The sequence below is a fragment of the Lissotriton vulgaris genome, chromosome 4_1 (genome assembly GCF_964263255.1).
Source record: "Lissotriton vulgaris chromosome 4_1, aLisVul1.2, whole genome shotgun sequence".
Classification (NCBI taxonomy): Eukaryota; Metazoa; Chordata; class Amphibia; order Caudata; family Salamandridae; genus Lissotriton; species Lissotriton vulgaris.
The window spans coordinates 926,999,013-927,021,976 of NC_141691.1; the positions used below are offsets into that span (position 1 = coordinate 926,999,013).

Genomic DNA, 22,964 nt, shown 5'->3' on the forward strand with positions numbered 1-22,964 from the left:
ACATGAGTTACGAACACATAAAGTTCTTTTAAAAACAAACGTCTAAAAAATCAAGGAGCCTACCGCGGACTTCTAGTCACACAAAACCAGGTGAAAGACTAAAAATATGGCCAACCGCGATGAAGCGCAGTTCGTATACAAGAAGTGATTTCGGCCTGGTCGGCGCTTACCTGCGAACTTAAAATAAATTCTGAGAAAAGGTGTCTGAGCAGGTAAAGTTGAACGGGGCGAGGCTGCAGGAGGTGTCCCAAGAGTAAGTGCTGTCGTTGGATGGCCTTGAGTTGAAGTCGCAATGAAGATTTCTACGTTCAGATATTAAGGCAGATTTACTAAGATTTTACACCGCGTTTCCATCACAAAAGTCATGCAAATCGGCGCAAAATCTTTTTTTTTAAATTTACTTCCCAATGCTAAACTTATTTAGCGCTGGAAATAACATGAAAGTAACACGAAACAGCGCATAGTGCTGCTTTGCATTACTTAGCACCAATGGGACGTACCATGGGTGGTGCATGGGGATTCCCATGCAACCACCCAAGTTTTTTTATGCTAAACCCTATTTACTAAATAAAGTAGACAGGGTTTATCATTAGAAAATTGTGCCCTTTTGAAATTGGCGCAAGGAAGGAGAAATGCTTTCCTTTCTCCTTCCCTTTCCATGTTGTACGTGTGCTGCACTTTTCAGCACACATGAAAAGGGTTAAAGTTAGTCTAAGCATGGTATTTTCTACTCAAAAGCTATTCTTCCAGTACATAACCTATGCTACCCTCACAGAGCCACCTTTGGACTATGGCACAAAGGTGTCTCCATGGCGCAAGGCAGCTGATTTCAGTGCCGGGTCCAGGGAAATATGGTGCTCTCCTCCTCTCTCCTTTTCATGCAGTGCAGCATTTGCAGCTGCTGTACTGCGTGAATAAGTGTTGAATCTGTCCCTTAGTATCTGAAATGGAAGTCAAAAATCCCCAGCAGGAAGAGGCCGAGGGCTGTAGCCAAAGACTGTTCTATGAGGCCAGATAACTCTTTGGCGAAGGACTTCTGAAAAGGATTTGCTGGTGCAGAGAAGAACGTAGCGGGAGAACTCCAAAGTTAATCTAACCGGCGATGCCCCTCAGGCAGATAGATGAGTAGGTTTGGACCGGTCTCCTCCTGATTCTCACAGCATTTTTGGGCCAAAATTGTTCTTCTAAGTCCTCTGTTTTGGCATTTAGCCATCTTTAGCAACACGACCAAGGGTCCAGGATTAGTGGGATACCTCTTGGTGGTTCAGGTCTCACTCAGGCTGGGTCCAAGTGTGGGTTCAAGCTGTTGGGAGCTTTCTGTGTCCCTGTGGCTCTCTACAGGAGGCTGACAAAGTAGCCCTTGTAGTCACTCTGGTAGTCCTGGGCTGCAGTGACAATGTGGGGAGTGTTAGATACTTTGTGTTGAGGCAGAGCACACCATATTCTTTTGTGAGTGGGGCTTGCCTCAGCTCCGCCCCCACCCCCACACCCCATCCTGCCACGAGTCGTCCCATTGAGGCACACCTAATCTCTCTATAATATGACTGCCTGGGAGGAATTTGAAAAGTCTAACTGTCAGCTACACCCAATCATGGGTTCCATGATAAGCTACAGACACAAAGGGCTAAGTGCAAGAAAATGCCAACACCCTAAAAGTGGCATTTTCCAATTGTAATGAAAAATCCTCCTTCACAATTGTAATGGGTTTATCGCCAACATTTCATGGAAACCAAACGGGATATAGCTGCCTTCCTTCAATCGGAATTCACCACTTATTAAGTGTAATAACAAATCCTCAATGTCATCTTATGGGAGGGGTAGGCCTCACCATAGTGAAAAATGAATTTAGGAGTTAGTCACTACCAGGACATGTCCAACTTAAAAGTACATGTCCAACCTTCTAATTACAAAACACCCTGTCCTATGAGCTATCAAGGGTCTACCATAGGGTTGACATTCCGAATAATAAAACGGGAGTTTAAAGCTTGGCAATGGGGTTTTATTTCCAAGTTGGCATGGCAGTTTAAAACTGCATCCAGACTGCAGTAGCAGGTCCTTGGACATGTCTTAAGTTGCTATTAAAGTGGGTGGCACAATAAGTGCTGTAGGCCTACTGGTCGTATTTAATTAACAGGCCTGGGTATGTGGTCTACCACGCTAAAGGGATGTTTAAGTAAATTAAATATGCAAATCAGGTGTAAGCCAATGAAAAGATATTAAGGGGAGTGAGCACTAGCACTTTAGAACTTTTTAGCAAGTCCTACGACCAACAAAAACAAATTGGGAGAAGACCACCCAAAGGTTGTCAGGTCTAACAATTACTGTATGACATTGGAAATCCAAGTGTACAAGGTGAGAGGCTGCCCATACAAACGTGCAAATGTGGGTGACTGGTTCCAGTACCGGAGATTGCACTTGATTTGTTCTGTGGAAAAAGATGGTTCAAAAGATCTGATGTACTAGTAAAAGCAGAGGGCATCAGTTTCTGTTGGGTGTTATTGTCTACTAGGATTTTTTGGTAAGACTCTAAAACAATGCAATATTGTAGAAAACTGAGGTGGCCCTGTATCATTTGTTAATAAAATGTTTCATAAAAAAGGCTGGGCTGGATAAATTGCACACAAAAAACCCAGAACCTTCTTACATTACCCGACTGTTCCATTTGGGGTAGGGAATCCAGTAAAAACCATTCTCAGGAATAACGCAACATTACTTCAATAGCGTGATAAAAAATGTATCCTGCTGAGTTGTATCTGCAAGACAAACATTGATAAACATTCTTCTAATCTTAAGCTGCCATTTTAATTATGTATGTAATCATGTAATGAAACCTTCCCTGGAAACAAAATGCATACATTACCTTGTTGTATTAAAGACTAGTTTTCTTTTACTGACTGTCGTTCTATGACCAAAGCTCTCAGGGTTTAGAGTGCCTTAAAAAAAGTGGGGCCTGTCCTTTTTCAGTGAACCTAAAAAAACATGGTTTGGACTTGGAGGGTTCTTGCAAAAACCAAACAACCAGACTCCAAATATAGCTTTACTAACACTAGGCTGACACTGACTGATTGATGGTACAAGTTAATTTGTTCTGAACAAATAAAGTTTGTGAATATCAAGAAAGACACCAGACTGTCAGATCCCCTAAATTGAACACTGCTTTCAGATCACATTAAACAGACAAAGTTATCAGTTGTTGTGGTGAACTTGCTTAGGCTTCTTTCATAGGAGATGAACAGCACAAATTCCTTATAGTCAAAGTCAAAAAGCTTTATTTCGATAAAAATTCATTGTCATAAAAGCAAAACAGTGAAAATAAAAATAATTTACAATTTACATTATTACATTTTCTTTAAAAGAAGAGAAATTCTATATTCCATATTCCTGGCCCGATCAAGAGAGAAAAACTCTAGGTTTTGTTTGCTCAGTAACACATAGCCAGTTGGTAACAAGAAGTTGAGACATTACTAGAATAAATATTCTTTAAAAAAGAATTAAACAGAGTGTTTTAGCTTTCTGGCTCGAATAGCCCAAGCCCAAGATAAAAATTTGGCTAGGGCACACACATAGGGTACGTAGCTGTCCGAGACAAGTATCCTAATTGCCACATCATGGCTCCTAGTTCCCAGCTGACGGCATAGGTTCTTCAACCACACCCTTCTTGGATTAGCATATTCACTACAGACAAATAGGAAATGAGCTAGTGTCTCTGGATTAGCTAGGCATGATGGACACAAATCAGTTTTGCCTGTACAGGATTTCCATGTTTTGGTAAAGCTATTCAGTGGCAAAGTACCCGTTCTAAATCTAAAATACAAAGACCGGGCAAAAGGTTTCCCAATTATGTCCAGGTAGGGTTCCCGCCTGGGACAGTCTTTAAACATCAAAAAGTCCTCTGTAAGCCTGCCAAGAGACGTGCTGGAGTGTCTTTGGGAGCAATTCCAATCCCGATAGAGCTTTTTGAGTGTTTGTTTTGGGGGTGAGGTTCTGCTTAGCCAAGAATCGAGTAGGCCCAAGTTAGACAATAGGATTTTCATGTCTTTTAGCCATTTGATTCTGTCCCAGTTTGATGATGCCATTATTTCTTCAAGACCTCTGGCGTAACCACTGAGTTCTTCTACCCACCAAATACGGGCCCATAGTAAGAGAGGGCGGAATTTCGCAATTTCGCCAATCTGGGTACAGCCAAGGTCCATAAATAAAGGTAAAAGTGGGGTGCTTTGAGGGAGGGACATTATTTGTCTACAGAAATTATTCTCAGATCTTTGCAGAGCTTCGGTAGATGCAGAGCCCCAAAGTTCCGCTCCATAAAGGGCAGAGCTGACACCTTTGGCTGCGTAGATCTCGAGGACTGTTCCTATTGGTTTAGATGAACTGGAACGTTGCTCCCTTAAGAGGGCACCTGTGATCCGTTTATGGCTCAACAGCATCTTGTCTAGATGGGGCGTCCAATCCATTTTGTCTGAAAGGCGTATCCCTAGGTAATCAAATACCTTTACCCTTTCCAAGGGCTCAGTGTTTAAGATGGGGGGACGCACTTGCTGTTTGGGGGGATTGAGGACCAGGTACTTTGTTTTGTTGGTATTTATTACCAGGCCTCGGTCAGTGCAAAAGGATTGGAAATTGTCCAAGAGTTTCTGTAGTCCCATTGGGGTTTTAGAGATTAAGAGCGTATCATCCGCGAAGAGGAGGGTCGGTATGCGTTCGCCAGCCAGGGATGGTTCGTCAGATGGAAATTTAAGTAGATGCTCAACCACCCCGTTGATGTACAAAGAAAAGAGGGTGGGAGCCAGAACACATCCCTGGCGGACCCCTCTCTCAACCGGAATACAGCCCGTTTTCTCCCCTCCAGAACCCCACCTAATTTGGGCAAAGCTGTCCTGATGGAGCCTGACCAGTAGGGATAGTAAATACTGTGGCAACCCCATATTAGCCAGAACCTTCCATAACGAGTCCCTAGGGACAAGGTCAAAGGCAGTCTTTAAATCGATGAATGCGAGATAAAGACTGCCCTTGCCTATCACTACCACCTTCCAATAAATCATCATAAGCCTAAAAGCTTGCTCAATCGTTCCAGTACCTACTCTAAAACCGGCCTGGAAATCGGTAAGAATTTTATTTTCTTCTACCCAGTTGAGAATTCTGAGTAAAAGAACTTTACCGACAACTTTTTGGCTGATATCTAGCAAGCTAATCGGCCTATAGTTAGATGGATCATCCCTTGGGCCTTTCTTGTGAATGGGGACCACCTCCGCCCCCTTATAACAATAGATGTCCTCAGATCCTGGAAGATGGCTTTTCAGACTATCCTATGCAATGTGGTCTTTGTGTGTCAGCTGTATCAATAAGAACATTTTCGTTGCTATGCCTGTGTTCTTTGTTGCAGACCACAGTATAAGGAGTGGACGAGGGTAGCATGCTACAATGTTAAGGTTTAGTGTCCTGATTGAATTTTCAGGGTTTGTGTTGTGTATGATTCCTCAGGGCCACCTCACCGGTCACAGTAGAATAGTCTGCAGCAGCATTACTTTGGTGACCAGAAGTACCAAATGGGTAATAGATGTTTTGGATAGCAAATTGTTTCCAGACAATTCTATATAGCAGCAGGACCAAGTCTTCCAAGAACTTGCAGAATGTGTCACGGAACAGAGGTGCCCTTGGTCGGTTAAGTACCCTCAGTTCCATATCGGTTTGGCACCCACAGTTCCATATTTATTCCCAGGAAATATTGTACACTGTTATGGATGTTAGAGTGTGACAGTGATAAACTACAACTTAAAAGCAGACCATGATTATCAAAAACGGAGATCACTAGATAAACTGAGAGACGCAAGAGATTGGTGGGTAGCTTAGCTGCCGTTTGTGATGTCTGTTCTCTTAATGCCAACAGTCTAAATGCACCCCATACTTTTTTATGTACAGCTCCTTCCTAGAGGTGCTGAATTCTTCAAAAGTCTATGCATTTGTTGCCAAAATGCATAGACTCAGTGGGTCATTTAGTCCCTGGCCCCCACCTCTGGTGTAAGGCATTAGTAAATCTTGCCTAGTTTACAGGATGACCATTGTAATATTTTCCTCCAGTTTTCTGGGAGCATTTTGGACATCTCGCCTATATCATAAATCTACTGGCATAAAAGTAGCAAAACTGAAACATGTATTACAAATATGAACACTTTCAGCGCTTTCCTATGTGCACATTAGAACGTTTATCTGCTTTTGTTTTTGTTTTAGCACCGCATGAGGCCTGAAATTGCGCAGTTGTTGACGCCACACATTTATGATGACCTGAAAAACCATCAATCCGTCTATCAGTATGACAGAGTTAAGGTAACTACCAACGATTTATCATTCTCTGACAGTGTGTCCACTATCTTTGGATCTCTTTCTTTGCAACCTTGTTGTGTACTGTATTATTATCATGACTTGATATGAAGTGTATCTGAATGATCCTGCACAGTGCTAAGCTCTCGCCTTCTATTTTCCCCTGATTCCTGCACAACAGTCTTCACCCAGCCCCATATTCCATTGGATTACTTTGCCTTTCTTCCTGCCTTGTGTCGTACCTATGTTTATTTTCTGTCTTGAGACCGTTAAACAGTGTTCCTGCCACATTATTAAAGTAATTGTTAATTTCCCTCAGCTCAGTTCAACTCCACTGGCTTTATTTGCTTATCTTGTTTAAGCTCTGTGAGACCGTCCCTCCACGAACTAGGTACTTCAGGAGCATCAAGGTAATCCTTTTCACAAATATTGCCTGGTATCCGAGGAGCTTTAGGTGCCAACATATTAATGTGGTCTTACTGACTAGTAGAGTAACCTCTCAAGCTTTAACTTCGGGGTGGGAGTGAAGTTAAACTGACAAGATTTACTCTTGATAGCTTTATATCTAGAAATTGAGAAGCAGGCAGCACATAAAAAGAACGAAATATCTGCATTGTCCAGTCAGGATATTATTTTTACGAAATGAATAAGACTTTTATTCACTACTAACTTCACTAATTTAGTGGTCTGTGATAGTTTCATAGTTAAATATGTCACTACTGATTCAGGGGTTCAATAGGCTTCTCCTATTTAGCTTAGTCTACACTCCTAGAGCGCTCACTGAAAATGTATTTGCAGCCTAAGCTTTTTACTGTTTCCTACACAATCTTTTAGTCTTGTGTGTCCTTGGTCGGGCAGGTATCTGTGCTGGTTATTCTAATGCAACTCTGTGGCTGCACACCAGGTTGTATGATTGAGTCAAGCATGGTTAAACCACGCATTCCTCTACAACGCAGCCCGAACCACGAATCCGACTTAATCACGCATTTTCGATATCAAGGCATGTTTGGTAAGGGAATGTAAAAAACATACAGGGGGAGAAGGGTCAAAGGGAAAAGATTAAAGACCTACTACTGGTTCATTTCCCCAGCAACAACATGTGAATCACAAACAAGAACCCAGGAGGTCTATAAGCCAAACATTATCCTGGCCAGACTGACAAGTCTTTCACTATGTCAGTTGGTGCTACAGTCACCATATAGTAGATTCTAAAAGTAGAACAGAAAAGAGCGGAAGACACGTGTGTAGGAGACAAGAAAGATAATGTCTAGAAAACAATCACAGTAAGGTAAGGGAATGTGCGTCGTGAAGTGCACCACTACTCCAACCCTTCCCCCCACCCAAAGCTTCTATCTTTCCTACCTTGCCCCCCCAACCCCGCGCTGAGTCCTATAACCAACTCAATCCTGCCCTTAAAACTACCCCTACCCTGCCCCTGCCATGAGGCCTGAAACCCTGCTCCCTATACAAAAACAAAACTATCCCGACTCCCCTCCACCCTGAGCCCTAAATCTTACCCTGTGCTGCCTTCAAAACTACCCCTATCCCCCACTCTGAGGCCTAACACCCTTCCCCCCCAAGCCCTCAAAACTACCCAGACCCCTCTCAACCTGAGCATTAAAACCTACCCTCACCCCTAAATCCCCCTCCAAACCCAGCCCTTAAAACTACCTAAAGCCACTTCCCCCGCCTGATTCCTAAAACCGGAAACTCTGCCCCCTCCAAAAATTACACAGACCCCCCCTCCCCAACCCCACCCTAAGCCCTAAAACCGACACACAACCTTGTTTTTGTAGAGGTGTTGCTATTTGCATTCCACAGGCAGAACAGCTTGTAATGGGCAGGTAGATACAAAGAACACCTTGTTGCTAAATTGAAGCACTAGTTGATCCAAATCAAATACGCAACAACCTTAGACCATATTACTTAAATGGCAAATTTTCCCTGTTCGCGCCACAATGCAGCTTTATTATCGCAGTAGTAACCCACAACTTGGGGAATAATTGAGGTCCTGCTACCAGGGAATGTTCATATGCGCTCAAAACTCCTGTACATATTCATTTTGCACATGAGGGGGGTAGGCTGAGGGGACAGTCATGACAGACTACACACATGATCTGTAGGAAGCATCCAACCATGCTGTGGAGGTAAAAAGTCCCATACTCCTTAACTAGGGAGAGAAGTTGGCTGAACGGCTAGGGCGGTTGACCTTGAATCTGGGGAACTGGGTTTGAGTCTTGGCAATGATGCCGAACATCCTCTGATTCTGGGCAAATCACTTAATCTCCCCCTGCCTAACAAAAATAAAATGAATGAATATGTCCGAACGCGCTCAGGGCACTCAGCTTCTGCTTTCCAGCAGCCGTGAGGGAAACGGCTTTTCGCTCACCGCCGTGAGGGGAACAGCACTCCACCTTGAGTCCTCCACGCCGTGAGGGCAACGGCTCCATTGACATCTCGCTGGCCCCTTAATGAGCAGCGGAGACTACATCTCCCAGCTGCCCCGGGGTCCGGTGCACAGGTGACGCCAATATCGCGCCCGGAGGCGCTTTAAGTTGAAGGAGCGCCGAACGCGCTCGGGGCACTCAGCTTCTGCTTTCCAGCAGCCGTGAGGGAAACGGCTTTTCGCTCACCGCCGTGAGGGGAACGGCACTCCACCTTGGGTCCTCCATGCCGTGAGGGCAACGGCTCCATTGACATCTCGCCGGCCCTTTCCTGAGCAGCGGAGATTACATCACCCAGCTGCCCCGGGGTCCGGTGCACAGGTGACGCCAGTATCGCGCCCGGAGGCGCTTTAAGTTGATGGAGCGCCGAACGCGCTCGGGGCAATCAGCTTCTGCTTTCCAGCAGCCGTGAGGGAAACGGCTTTTCGCTCACGGCCGTGAGGGGAACGGCCCTCCACCTTGGGTCCTCCAGGCCGTGAGGGCAACGGCTCCATTGAAATCTCGCCGGCCCCTTCCTGAGCAGCGGAGACTAAATCTCCCAGCTGCCCCGGGGTCCGGTGCACAGGTGACGCCAGTATCGCACCCGGAGGCGCTTTAAGTTGAAGGAACGCCTCCCGTCCCGCGGGACGCGCGCGAGCGTCGCCGGGCTAAGCCCGGGCAAAGGGCGGGCCGTCTCGCCGTCAGGGGCTGTCCAGGGCTGGGCTGGGCCACCCCCCTTGGCTGGATACATCTTATGAACATATCCGATAGTTGCCAGCATATCAGGTCAGTGACAAGATTTGGATACCATCCTCAAACTTCCGAGGTTATTAACGGTTCACAGCCTGAAGAGAGACAGTCGTTGTATCTTGTATAACCTGACCACTATATATTATGGGGAAAAACCATAGTAGTGCCTGGGCCAAAGGATAGGCAGAAGATGCCCGTAACTACCACCACTACCCCACTGCCAAGCCTAACGGCCATAGACAAAATGCTCCAGAAGACCATTGGTGTTGTGGCAACAGCCATACAGAATACTGAAAGACGCTTTTCGCTTCCACCAAGCATGCCCCCACTTATGCAGCAAGAAAATTCATTTGACTCTCTTCTTGCCGCATCATATACAGGGCTCCCTGGAGCGGGCCATAATGAGATTTGTATAACTCAGGACACAGCGACTACAGACCAATCCCCACTATGCTCACGACAAATATGATTATGAGCCAAGTAAATGACTCTGTACATTTAGAAGGTATAGATTTGTGCCCGGACTCTGATATGTCAAGTATTGATAGGGAAAAGAGTGTTTGTACACCAGTACGAACTAGGGGGCAAAAGGCGAGGTGCAAACAGAAAAACTTAGTTATTGAGCCACCAATAAATAAACAAAGATGCAAGGGTGGGCGTAAGCTACGGAGGAGGGCTCCGGGAGCGGTAGGGCAGAGAGGGGACAACGGGGAGGGACAACCCAATGACATACACACACAAACCATAGATGCAAGTGCAGTATTGGGGAATGAAGGCTTTTGGAGCAGGATGGAGACTTTGTTTTCCACACTATTAGGGCCCATTACCCTACAAATCACATCTATCCAAAATAGGCTGAGAGCGATAGATGAATGTGTAGCAAAACCGGGCACAGGGCATAACCCAGTAAACAAAACTAATATGGGTACAATTAGCGGAACTAAGACCAAAAACAACGTGGCCAACACAAAAATAGATGCCCACAATAAAGTCCCCCAATCAACACCGAGACCAAGCACAAGTAAAAACACTGCAATTGCACAACCCCCAGCTAAACGGGTTCCCATCCCTACCACGACAACAGTAGTCAGCCCAGAGGATACCATCTCGACTGCTGATAAAAATAAAGGGGCACCTGCTGGACAACCCAACAAGGATGCCCACAACCCTTCAGCAGTCAAGATGGGCCCAACCTCGGCAACTAATACGAGACAGATCCCGGCCCGCATCAGTTTACCCCCAGAATGTGGGGCCTATGTTGTAGTATTAGTTAATGTCCCCAAACTACGGAAGGATCAAGAGGAAAGCTCCGCTAGCCTCAAAAATAGAATCCTCCATTGGTTAGCCGGAAATTGTAATTTCCCACTGGAAGAATCAAATGAGATCATCCAAACTCAAAGAGTGGGGTGGGTAGCCCCGTTGAGAAAAAAGTTTGACGGGGACTGCATAATTATACATTTTAAGTCTCCCCATTGGGCCCAGAATACCCTCGCTAATGCCCCATTGCCCCCACCCTGGGAATTTAATACTACCTTGCTTCCTTTGGGCTATTTTTATAGGCACCTACTGGACCCCAATTTTAGCCTGAGGAACAATCCCATAATGTGTCATCAGGATACAAACTACAACATCGGGAATATTAGGAATAATTCCCCATTGTATTATCAGGACCCAAACCTAAATTTTAGGAATACTCCCTTACTGTGTCACCAGGCAATATATCCAGCCCAACCGATGTCTTACTCACGCCTCCCTATTCCGCCCCAGTACAACCAGAGAGAGAGACCTAATCCAAGGTTCAACCAAAATCAATATATGTCTCAGAATGAGTTAAGGTATACATATAACATTCCAACTTATAACCGGTTCGGACAAGCTTTCTCAAATTTAGAGGATCAGGACTGACTGGGGAATGGGGAAAGTCACATCACATCTGAGGAGGTAAATAATGATAATGAAAATGAGGTATATTCAATGCCCACTAAAGCTAAAATTGCTCAGGGAACAGCAGTATACGATCAGATTCCCTTAACTATAGCCACAAATGATGATGCAATCCCAATCCTGTTTAAAGCAAAGATGAGCACAGATAAAGGTGTTAGGAATAGGTTAGCTAGCTCTTTGCTTTATCCTGATTTGTCAATCATCAGCTGGAACGTTGCCGGGTTAGAACCAAGATTGTCAGACCCGCAATGGGTACAGCTGTTGGATGACAAAGATATTATTATGTTTCAGGAGACATGGGCTACAGGAAATTTGCACATAGAGGGCTATCACTGTTTTATTGTGACAGCACCAAAGCCTGACTTTGGACGTGCAGTGGGTGGATTATTTATCGGGATTAAAATATTGGCTGGTGGGACTATTAGAGATCTATCAGTAGGGAACCCGAATATACAGGTCCTTGAATTCAAAAGAAAGACCCGGATTTATCTAATACATTTTTATAATAATGATTTTAATTCTGTACCTAACAAAAATTTTGTAGCACTCTCTAAGACCTTACGGAATCTGGAACTAAATTCAGATATAGAGGAGAAGATAGGGATCCTCATCGGGGGGAATTTTAACGTGAAAATTCCAAATAATTATCAGTCTGAGGGAAAAAAACCTAGATCAAGCAGAACGAAGGGGCATTGAATTGAAAAATATGCTAACTGAGCACATCCTTGGAAATGCCTTAGATGTAGGTCATACCTCTAGCACTCATTGTGCCCCTACGTTTAGAGGCAGAAATTGCTCCTCAACCATTGATTTTATTTTCATGTCCCCTCACTTAATAGACCGAATAACAAAATCCACAGTATTGGAAACATCATTTGGAGATCATAACCCTCTCATTGTCACCTTGTGCCTAGGGCCTAATCCAGTATATGCCAATTTAAATGGTGCTAGGGACATTACACCCTCGGGAGATGGCCTGCGTTTAAAATGGAGGGGAGTTGATAGTGGGATTATATTAGAAAATGTGAAAGAGGAACATCCCTACCTAATCTCCTCCTGTTTATCCTTTAATGGGGATTCCCTTAGGATAATCGCAGACTTTGGCAAAATTATGTCTTGTTATAAAAACTTGTCTATCGGTCCCACTGCCAAAGAAAGAGAAAGACCCGAGGTGGTTTGACTCCGCCTGCTCATTGGCAAATAGGGCACTACGTAAGGCACTAACTAATAAGCCCAGATGCATAGCAGAGGTACAGGTGGCCAGGAAACATTACAAACTTAAAATAGTCGAACGGAAAGCTGCATTACTGATGGAGCAGTGGGAGTCACTGGTTGGAAGTGCTAATCAGAAGAGCAGTGGCCCCTTCTGGACTGCCGTCAGGAAAATGCGAGACATGGGCAAACAATTAAATCCAATTAGCTGTAATATAACCAGCAGTGTTTGGGAGGCCCACTTTTCAATAATATACGCTTCACCAAGAGAGCCAACAACAAGCTTTGTTCCTGGCCAACTGTGCTGTTTACAGTTTGGTCTCCAAGAGGTAGAAATAGCCATCAACCAGAGCCTTGTCAACAAGGCTCCGGGTCCTGATGAACATAGATGTTATTAAGTTCAGTCCGGATTTATGGGCACCGTTTCTTCTTAATGTTTTTAATAGTTTGCCCTCTGTGCCCATGCCCGATACTTGGTCTATGAGCACCATAGTCCCAATCTTTAAAAAGGGTGACAGATCAGACCCGGCCAATTATCGTTATTCTCACTTTTGGACAACACCTTAAAAATCCTGGGGCGAGTCCTTTATAACAGGATTTTGGAGTGGATAGAAGATAATGACTTATTGGACCCTTGTCAGATGGGATTCAGGAGCAGGGTGGGCACGGTGGAGCAATGTTTGAATTTGAAGTTAATTATCGACAAGTATAACATTGCTCGATCGTCCCCTATTTACCTTGCATTCATGGATCTTTCATCTGCTTTCGATCTAGTCAATAGATCCAAACCATGGTCCATTCTTTTGGACTACGGACTGGACGAAGCTCTTGTTAACTTCCTGGCCTATCTCCATACTGACCTTAAGGCACAGGTCAGGATCGGGACAGGCGGGGAAGTATCAGGTCCTATTAAAATAGGTAGGGGTGAGACAGGGGTGCGTTTTAGCCCCCCTGCTTTTTATTATTTATATCAATGGCCTAGCTAAATCCCTAAAACAAGTGACTACAGATGTGCCTACTATCCAGGGACAACTATTACCTGTTTTATTATACGCAGATGATGCGGTTCTTATGAGCCGCACACCTAATGCCCTCAGTTTACTTATTAAAACTTTTGTTCAATTTATGGAGGGTTTAGATCTGCGCGTAAATTTTAAAAAATCTTTTATCATGGCATGTGGGCCCGGGAAGCGGAAGCTCAATACTATATATGTACGGACAGATAAAATGGAATCTGTAAATACTTTTCCATACTTAGGGTTGACTTTCGCTGCGAACGGCTCATGGAATGGGCATTTGGCCCACGCCATGGGGAAGTTCTCGAAAGCCACCAATTCTATTTTGAGCTTGTTGCGCCCAAAGAAAATAGGCGCCACTAGAGCTATTTTAAATTTTTTTAGGCTACAGTGTGTACCTGTAGCAACATATGGGGCAGAGGTATGGGGACTAGGGACAAGCCCCAGCATTCAACGAGAGGAAAACCGGTTCTGTAGAAGAATGCTGGGCGCCCCTATCTCATCCTCTGAGTTCATTTGTCATAAGGAATTAAACCTCCCTTATACATGTGATTTTATATTAGGACTAGACCAGCTCTATTCTGGATTAGGATCTGGAGGAACAGTTCAGCTGCCCTAACACAGGATATCATAAATGACTGTCTTAAATGCGAACAGGGCCTAGCTATCCCCTGGCTTGCGGGAGTTCTAAAGACATTGCATGCCGTGGGTAGGGGAGATCTTTTCTCTGACCCATCTAGGATTGAGCCTAAAGATGAGAACGAGGTCAAACAAGTTTTATATGCATTTTATAATTCAGAGAGAATGGGAAGGGAAATACTTAAATCCACCTTTGGGACATACATGGGGAATGTATTGTGTAGACAACCACTTCCATCCTACCTCACTCTCCCCATGACCAACTGGGAAAGATCATTGTTATTCCACCTCAGGGTGGGCTCTGTAAAATTTTTATTGGGCTTCCCTTTGGGTTATTGTCATACAGCACATTATAACCCATGTCCGTGCGATGCTATAAGCACACAGAACGATCTGCACTTCCTATTTTTCTGCAAATTTTATTTAAAGTACATTAATTGGTTTTTAAACCCATATTTTAGAAAAAGAAGACCTCTCACTATAGGGGAGTCTTATTTAATGTTGCTTTCACTGGATACAGATGAATTAACCTTTCGCACAAGCACTTTTCTAAGACTGATATGTCGCGTACGCAAAATGATGGAAAATCCCTGAAAATTTGATCTATGAGAGTTGTAACAAAAATTTTATTGATTATGATTACTGTAAACTGATGTATTTTATGAAATGGTACTGTTTGGTTTGATGCTGCACTTTTATGGATTTTATGAAATTCGAATAAAGGTCTTTTGAATTGAATTGAATATGTCCTCATGTAATGCAACTGGTGCTATGTGAAGCGCTCTGATACCCAATTCGGTTCAAGTTCGTGCTATATACTCTGTTAAAAAATAAATTAGAAAAAACGAACTGTAATTGACCAACAGTCCTATCATGGTGGGGACCATGGAATTGCAATCCCTCATATTGAAAGGAGATTCACATTCAGTGAACCACTATCTCTAGCACAGCGTAGTACTCTACCGGGTGGTAGGGGAAACCTAGCCAAATCATAAAGCAAACCCTGTCAAGGGACTTGTGGCACAAGTCTACTGTGCTGGTAAAGATATGGTCTGACAAGAATTATAGAATTGAGAGATGGGCTACACTAAGCTCTGGCAAAATTTCAATTACGGCGGTGTAATTGGTGTCATTTTGCGTCATACTTGTTACGCAAATTATCCGAAATTCCACCTTTACGCCACGTTATGTGATTACATGCCGCAGCACACAAACATTTTAAACAGACAGAATACATGCAGTTGCTGTTTGCAATAGTTGTGGTTTTTGCACAGTTTCTTTAGTTTTAATACTGTCACACCAAAAATGTAGCACCTAATGCTTTTTTGCATTTTGCATATTTTTCCTGAAATTTGTGTAATTGCACAAATGCAAATTTTGCACACCACTAGTCGGTACACGGTTATTAAACCAGAGAGTTTTGACCTTCCACACTCCATGCTATCGAGTTAAAATCAGCAGTGTGCCCATTCCAATTGACCTTCTCCCCACTCATCAACTATGTTGTTTCACTCTTTGCTTACCTGTTTGCGCCCACTGCACCCATGAATTATTACATATTATTTTAAAGATGTTTTTAGCTTTGATCTAAAACAGTACAATGAGAAACGCAGACATTTTTTTCATATTGCGTACAGTGTGAGCAAACTAATTGCTAGGCATTTGGGCCATAGTGCTTTTGAAAGGTGACACAGGAGGAACTTTTGTATTTAGGAGTCAGAGTGCAAGCAAGTTTGTCAAGCTTTAATGATTCCATGCTGCCTGGATCTAATGAACATAATATATTGTAGTATCTTTGCATGTATGTATCGCACTATATATAATGTTATCACCTTAGGAAACATGCACAGGCATACTACCCTCACAAGGACTGCTTTAATTTGTTGGAAGAAGCTGATGTGTGGCATGTAACTACTGTAGTAGAGCTAGTAGAGAGAACCAGTGCTACCTTAGCATTACTTGGGGCATATGATGCATGAATTACTCTGCAGTGAACATCATTTTACATGCTGTTGAACTATTTTGACCCAGACCCCCTAAGAAAGTTGACAAATTATTCCACGAGATGAACCTACATAATTCTCGGAAGAAGTTGGCATAAGTACCCTAAGGGACCTTCAGTGAAGAAAATGCTGTACAGTTTCCAGCTGCTGGTGGACAGTTTAGTTATGGGTTGCACACAGGTCAGTACCTATTACATGGCAGAATTGTACTGTAATGCAGACACAGTAGAAGGACGTACATACAAAGCCGCTGATACATGCACTGAAACAGACAATACACAGTGGGGAACGTCAAAAAATAATCATATGGCTATACATAGCTACACAAGAGCACACAGGTATAACTCTTCAGCTATTGCAAGATAAATGGGAGACTGAGGTAGGGCTGGCTCTCTAGGAGTGGCCAAAAGTGCTAGAATATCCTCAAAAGACATCTTGCAACATCCGCTTCAAATATATAGAATTCAGTTTGTTGCATAGGGTGTACCTAACACCTCAGAAATTAAGCACTATAAATACCTACGAAAAGCCTCTCACTGCCCCATATGTCACACACCACAAGCAGAATTCAGACACATGGTCTAGGTTTGTGTTTAGTGAAACAGTTCTATTCAGAAGTGCTGGACGACATAGCTCGGAGGACAGGGCATAAAGACTTGGATCACATAGAAGGGTGCGTGGCGGGCTGTTTTCCAAACTAAAGAAGAACAGGTCTACTGCGAAATTCATCAACCTTACCAACTTAGTGACCAAAGAGCAAAACAGAGGGATTGGGAATGACTCCACCCCTTCCACTGATCTCTAGGAAAAATAAATTGCTGAGATGGGCAATAGCAGAGGGGGAGTCATGGCACAGAGAAGAAAACCGCGTGCTCTGAAGGTGGCCCGTAAAAGGTCAATAGAAAGAGTTAGTACAGTCGCATAAAGACCAAGACATTCCTAATAAGTTTATTTTCATTTTAAATTGTGGGTTTCTTTGAATGTTGTGGTAAAAGCGTACCATATAACAACATTAGCTTACACCAGCACAGTAATAAAATACTTAAATAATTTTTTTACATTCTTTTCGTGAAGTAGCATGTCGGTGGAAATTAGAAATGTGCATCCTAATGTGTTGGAGTCAATCTCATTCATTATTCCCGCCGCTCCCATCCCCTCCAATTCCAAGCTTAACTTTGTACAGTAGGCAAACCCATCCAAGAAAGTTCGTCCCATCCCAAGGAATCCAATGCCATTTCAATGTGGAGTGACACAACGGGCCATTCCTCCCAGTTCTGTTTTGCTGAGGCCATGACATGGGTGAATGCCTTATATTCATAAGCGTTTTGTGGCCCGGTATGAATTTGCGCTGGTCCTCATGCACTAAGTTTCTATTCTGGGCAATATTTGGTTCACTAATGTTTGGGCAAGTGTTTTAGTGTCTGTTTTGAGCATGAAAAATGGGTGGCACACTCCCATGTCTCTGGGGTCCTTGTTGGGGTTTGGCACCATAACAGTGACAGCTTACCTCATAGTGTTTAGCAAGAAATTATTTATTTTGGCCTCTAAGTAAATTTCCAATATATTATCCACCAGGAGGCCAGGAAACGCTTGGTAATATTCAGAAGGTAAGCCATCTTCGCCACTGGTCTTACCCGTGGGTAACGTGAATCACAACCAGTATCTCACTGCGATTGATCTCTAATTCAAGGGCATAAGCGTCTGCTTGGGAGAGCCATGGCAATCGGAGGGGCTGCAGGAATACATGGATCTGCTGTAGGTCCGAGGTGCCCGGTTTTGCATATAGAGCAGTCAAATAGTCTGCCAATGTGTCATTTATGGCTGATTGCATTATTGCCTCAATGCCGTCTGGGTTAGTGTTAGAAATTGTGTCTCCAGTTGGCAGAACTATGCACCTGTCCAAGTAGGGACCACAATCCTAATCAGGGTAAGTCAGATGCACACCATAAATTAACCAATGCTTTCACTCTGGTAGCTTGGCACAGAGCAGTCAGGCGTAACTTTAGAGACAATATGTAAAGTATTTTTACAACATTTAAAACAGCAACACAGTGAAAACAACACAAAAAGACTCCACACCAGGTTAGAACATTAGACTATATTTTTATGAACAAATCAAGACAAAAAAACAAAAATCCAATAAGCAGATCTTGAGATATGAATTTTTAAAGATTAAACTGCAATAAAATGCTTAAAAGCATAATGCGCCATCCGGGGACATCTGGTCACGCTTGACTGGAGTAAATCCAAACGTTCAGGCTGACCTCGATGGAGCACTAGTCAGATGCAGAGATCAACCTTGTCCTGCTGAAAAAACCTTGCTGCACCATGGATGAGCCCGATGCATGGAACAGAGGAGTCGATCTGGCTGGATGTAGGTGATGTGTCAGTTCTGTTTCACACAGTCTGAGATGTGCTCCAGCGGCTTCTGTCGATGAAGGTAATGAGTCTTGGTGGAGCCGTGCAGTGGGCAATGCAAAGTCCTTGCAGCAGCAGATGCGTCATTGTCGAGCTGCGTAGCAGGCGATGGAAAGTCTTTACGGCAGACAAGGCGTCACGTTGAAGGAAATGCGCCGGTTTCAACACCCAGAAACCCAATTCCAAGGGTCTAGGTCTCGGTTGGCTCGACTTGTCAGGGCAGAACTCACAGTTGAAAGAATCTAGAGGCTGTAGAAGGGTTGTTGGAAGTCTTAAATATCCATGGGACTTCAATACAGGAAGCTCTTGGAGTCACTTGGTTCTGGGGATGTAGAGATGCAGGTTCAGAACTTCTCACTCATAGGAAATGAGGGCAACAGAGTAGGCACAGCAAAGCAGGAGTCCAGCAAAGACCAGCTGAGTGACAGTCCTTTCAGCCGCACAGCAGTCCTTCTCAATGGCAGAATGTCCTCAGGTCCAGAAGTGTATTTTTAGCTTAATTCGTATCCTGGTCTAGTGCAGAATTTATCTCATCACTGTGCTGATCGTGACAAAGAAAAAAACATTCTAAAACAGCCAGGTTTTTAGCATCTTACTAAAGTTTGTGAAGTCTGGGGAGGTACGAAGATGAAACAGAACTTTTTTTCCAGTGATATGGATCCTTATAGGAGAAACATCTGCCCCTGAAACTTGAAATAAGGATGCATGGGGTCAGCAAAAGCACTTGATTTGAGGATCTTAGTCATCTAGATGGCAGATAATAGTTAAGACGTGACAACAGGTAGGCTGGGAGGGCCTTACTAAGAAGGGCCTTATGTGTCAGACAACAGAGTTTAAAGACAACCCGCTTTCTAATGGGCAGCCAGTGTAATTTCTTCAGAATTGGGGTGGAGGAGAAACGTGCAGGAAGGTTGCAATTCAGCGTGCTGCTGTATTCTACACTAGTAGTGTACCCATAATTCAGGCGACTCGTTATGAGTGCTTGGGAAATGGTTTTCCTAGAGGCATCTGGAAGTCAAGGAAAAGCTTTTTTTTTTAAGCCTCATTGTGGCAAAACAGGTGCCGCTTGTAGCATTGTCTTGATCTTTCATGGAGAGTGACTGGTGTGTTTTCACTTACAATATTTTTCACCACCTGCTTAGGTACAGTGGCAGGACCAAGTTCTACTGGCCAGCAGTCTGCTGATCATAACTCATTGGCTTTGCCAAATAACATGATCTCCATCTTCTTGCTGTTTAGTTGGAGACAGTTCTTAGTCATCCAGATGGCGATTTCCCTCATGTAACCCGCAAATGTGTCCTCTACCTTGTCTGGATCAGAGCCAAAAGAGATGAGAAGTTGAGTATCATCTGCGTATGACACAATCTCCACACCAAATAAATATTAAACATATTTGGACTCAGGCGTGATCCCAGGGGGACTGTCTTGATTATTTTCTCAGTCTTGATTTGAAAGAGCCAAGGCAGACACTGTGTATGATTATCAAAGAAGTCCCTGAGCCAATGTAACGTCCTGCCATGAAGACCAGCCTCATGTAGTCTACAAATTAGAATGGGGTGGGAGACCGTGTCCAAAGCCGCCGATAGGTCCAGTAGCACTAATATGACCGCTGTTCCTGCATCTATAGAGAGCCTGATGTTATCGGTAACAACTATGGGGCAGTCTCAGTACTGTCTAACTCTCTAGAGCCCGATTGAGAGGGAGCTAAGATCTTTTTTTTTATTAAACTTTTTATTGGTGCATCTTCAAGAGAACAGATGGATATGCACATCTGTGTACATATAGGCAATGATAAAGGGCTGGAATCAGGTTAAGTAATAGTACACAGCCTTTCGGTCCACAACCCTGAGGTCGGACGGCGTCACAGTAGAGCAAAGCCATAAAAAACAAAGTAATACCAGCCATGGACACAAACAGGGTACTCACACCACTTTTTTCATTTAAACAACAATACTCAAATAATTAAATCCAGCAGAGAGTGTCAAGAAAGCCCACAATCCAACCCCGGGGTCCAGTTCGAGTTAGTGGTGCTGAATCGCACTAGGCCCTATTGGTGTAAAACAGAATGATAGGAGCATCTCACATTTCGTTAAGGGAATAGAGGGAGATCACAGTAGAGGCCAGTCCTACCCTCCTCAGCCCACACACCCGCTCCTAGGTCCTCTACGGGGCATCGCCAGTTCCGCTGTCGGAGAATCACATAGGTCGCCACGGTATGCATTCCAGTGTCCCCACTTCTTGTCCCACACCCTGGGGCAGCCCCTTATTTTATATACGGTTTTCTCAGCTATCGTGCATTGGTCCATTGCGGCCATCCATCTCACCACCAGTGGTCTGTCCGGGGAGCCCCATCCCATTGCTATGGAGCGTTTGATCAACAGAAACCCCAGTGCCGTCCACTGTAGCTCACAGGCATTTAGGTCGTTCGGCCCCCAAACGTTGAGGACACATTCCTTGGGCGACGTGGAGAGTGGTTTGTCCAAGGAGCTGCTCATTTTTCGCAGCGTAGCCGACCAGAACTGCTGTATCACGGGTCAGTCCCACAGGATATGGTAGAAGGTCCCAGGGAGTCCGCAACCACGCAGGCATAGTGCGTCGGGTCGCCGACCGATTTTGGCCAGGGTGAGGGTGGACATGTATACTCTGTACAGCACTTTTAGTGGCATATGGCCGATTCCCTCGGGGACATTAGCGCCAAGCGTCTCTCATCGTCTACCATAGGACCCAGGTCAGTTTCCCATTTGGCCCGTAGTGGCAAGAAGGAGTCAGGAAGGCTGTTGCAGAGCTTACGATAGGTCAGGGATATGGCCTTTTCAGGAAGAGGTTCCGACAACAGCATATCCTCCAAACGGTAGGTAGCAGGTACGGAGGCGAAGTCCGGAAAGGCGGCTTGTAGGGCGTGTGTGATCTGTAGGTACCGAAAATACTCAGTGGATGCTAGGGCATGTTTAGCTTGTAGGTCACTAAAGGTCAGCAATTTACCTTTGTCTACCAGGTCTCCGATCTCAGAAATCCCTATCGTGTCCCACCTATCAAAACCACGGGAGAAACAAAGGGAGCCCAAATGTTGTGCGGACCACAGAGGCGAGGTTCTGGTAAGTTTGTCAGCCCAGCCCAGCCTTGTATTGGCTCTGTGCCAAATGGCCACCGTATGTGCCATAGGCCCAACGTACCTAGCTTTCGTGGGTTTGCTATATAAGGCCCCCAAGTAGCCCTCCCGCCCTGTTTGATCTCTATCTAATAGGAAGGACGGATTCAGAGGTGAGCCGGGTAGCCAGTGGTTAATCACCACTAGCTGGGAGGCCCAATAGTAAAGACGAAGATTAGGAAGGGCTATTCCCCCGTCATACCATCCCTGAAACAGTTTACAGAGAGCAATCCGAGCAGCACCACCATCCCAGAGTAACAGTCGGAGCTCACTTTCTACCGCCCTGAAGTATGAATCTGGAATGGAGAACGGGCAATTTTGTAGGACATACAGGAAGCGTGGGAGCGCTAGCATTTTAACCATTGCCGCCCGTCCCAGGAGAGAGAGCGGGAGGGAGCGCCAATGAGCAACGTCGCTACGGAGCCTGCAAAGTGGGCCCCACAGATTACAATCATAGAACCGTTGGAAGTCAGGGGTGATGAAGATACCGAGATATGTAAAGCCTTCAGAGGCTAATGTGATTGAGAACCCCCTGGGCAGGCGAGGCGGCGGACCATGTAACATGTACAGCACCGATTTGGTCCAGTTTATGGCATAGCCCGAGTATTTTCCAAAGTTGGTAAGGACGTGGAACAGGCTGTTAATGGAAGACTGGGGGGACGACACGTATATCAGGATGTCGTCGGCGTAAAGAGAGATCTTGTCAAAAGTCTCTTCCATCGTAAGCCCCTGATTGAGACATCAGTGCGAACCCAGTGAGCCAAAGGCTCCAGGGTGAGGGCAAACAACAAGGGGTAAAGGGGACAGACCTGTCTGGTGCCTCTATGAGAGGAAATCTCCGGGACAGGAAGTTATTGACCCGGACTTGGCAAAAGAGGTCCGTATATAGAAGACGCACCCATCCAATAAATTTGGGTTCAAAGCCAAAGCGATGGAGGACCTCAAACAAGTAAGGCCACTCAATCGAGTCGAATGCCATCGCTGCATCGAGGGACAAAATAGCGGCATCCTGGGACAAGGTGGGCTGATGGCTCAACTTATTTTGCACCCTACGTAGATTTAGCGCTGTGTTACGGCCCGGAAGAAAACCGGA

At 44.7% G+C, this 22,964-nt stretch overlaps 1 protein-coding gene across 2 annotated transcripts in view; it reads left to right on the forward strand.

Annotated features, from left to right (window-relative positions):
- Window positions 1–22,964, forward strand: part of LOC147722733 (NFX1-type zinc finger-containing protein 1-like) — a 1,249,199-nt gene that overhangs the window by 1,160,511 nt on the left and 65,724 nt on the right. For both annotated transcript variants that reach the window (XM_086965207.1, XM_086965208.1), the window contains one exon: window positions 6,229–6,324. In XM_086965207.1, the coding sequence (XP_086821333.1) occupies window positions 6,229–6,324 (96 nt within the window). The remainder of the gene's footprint in view (window positions 1–6,228; window positions 6,325–22,964) is intronic.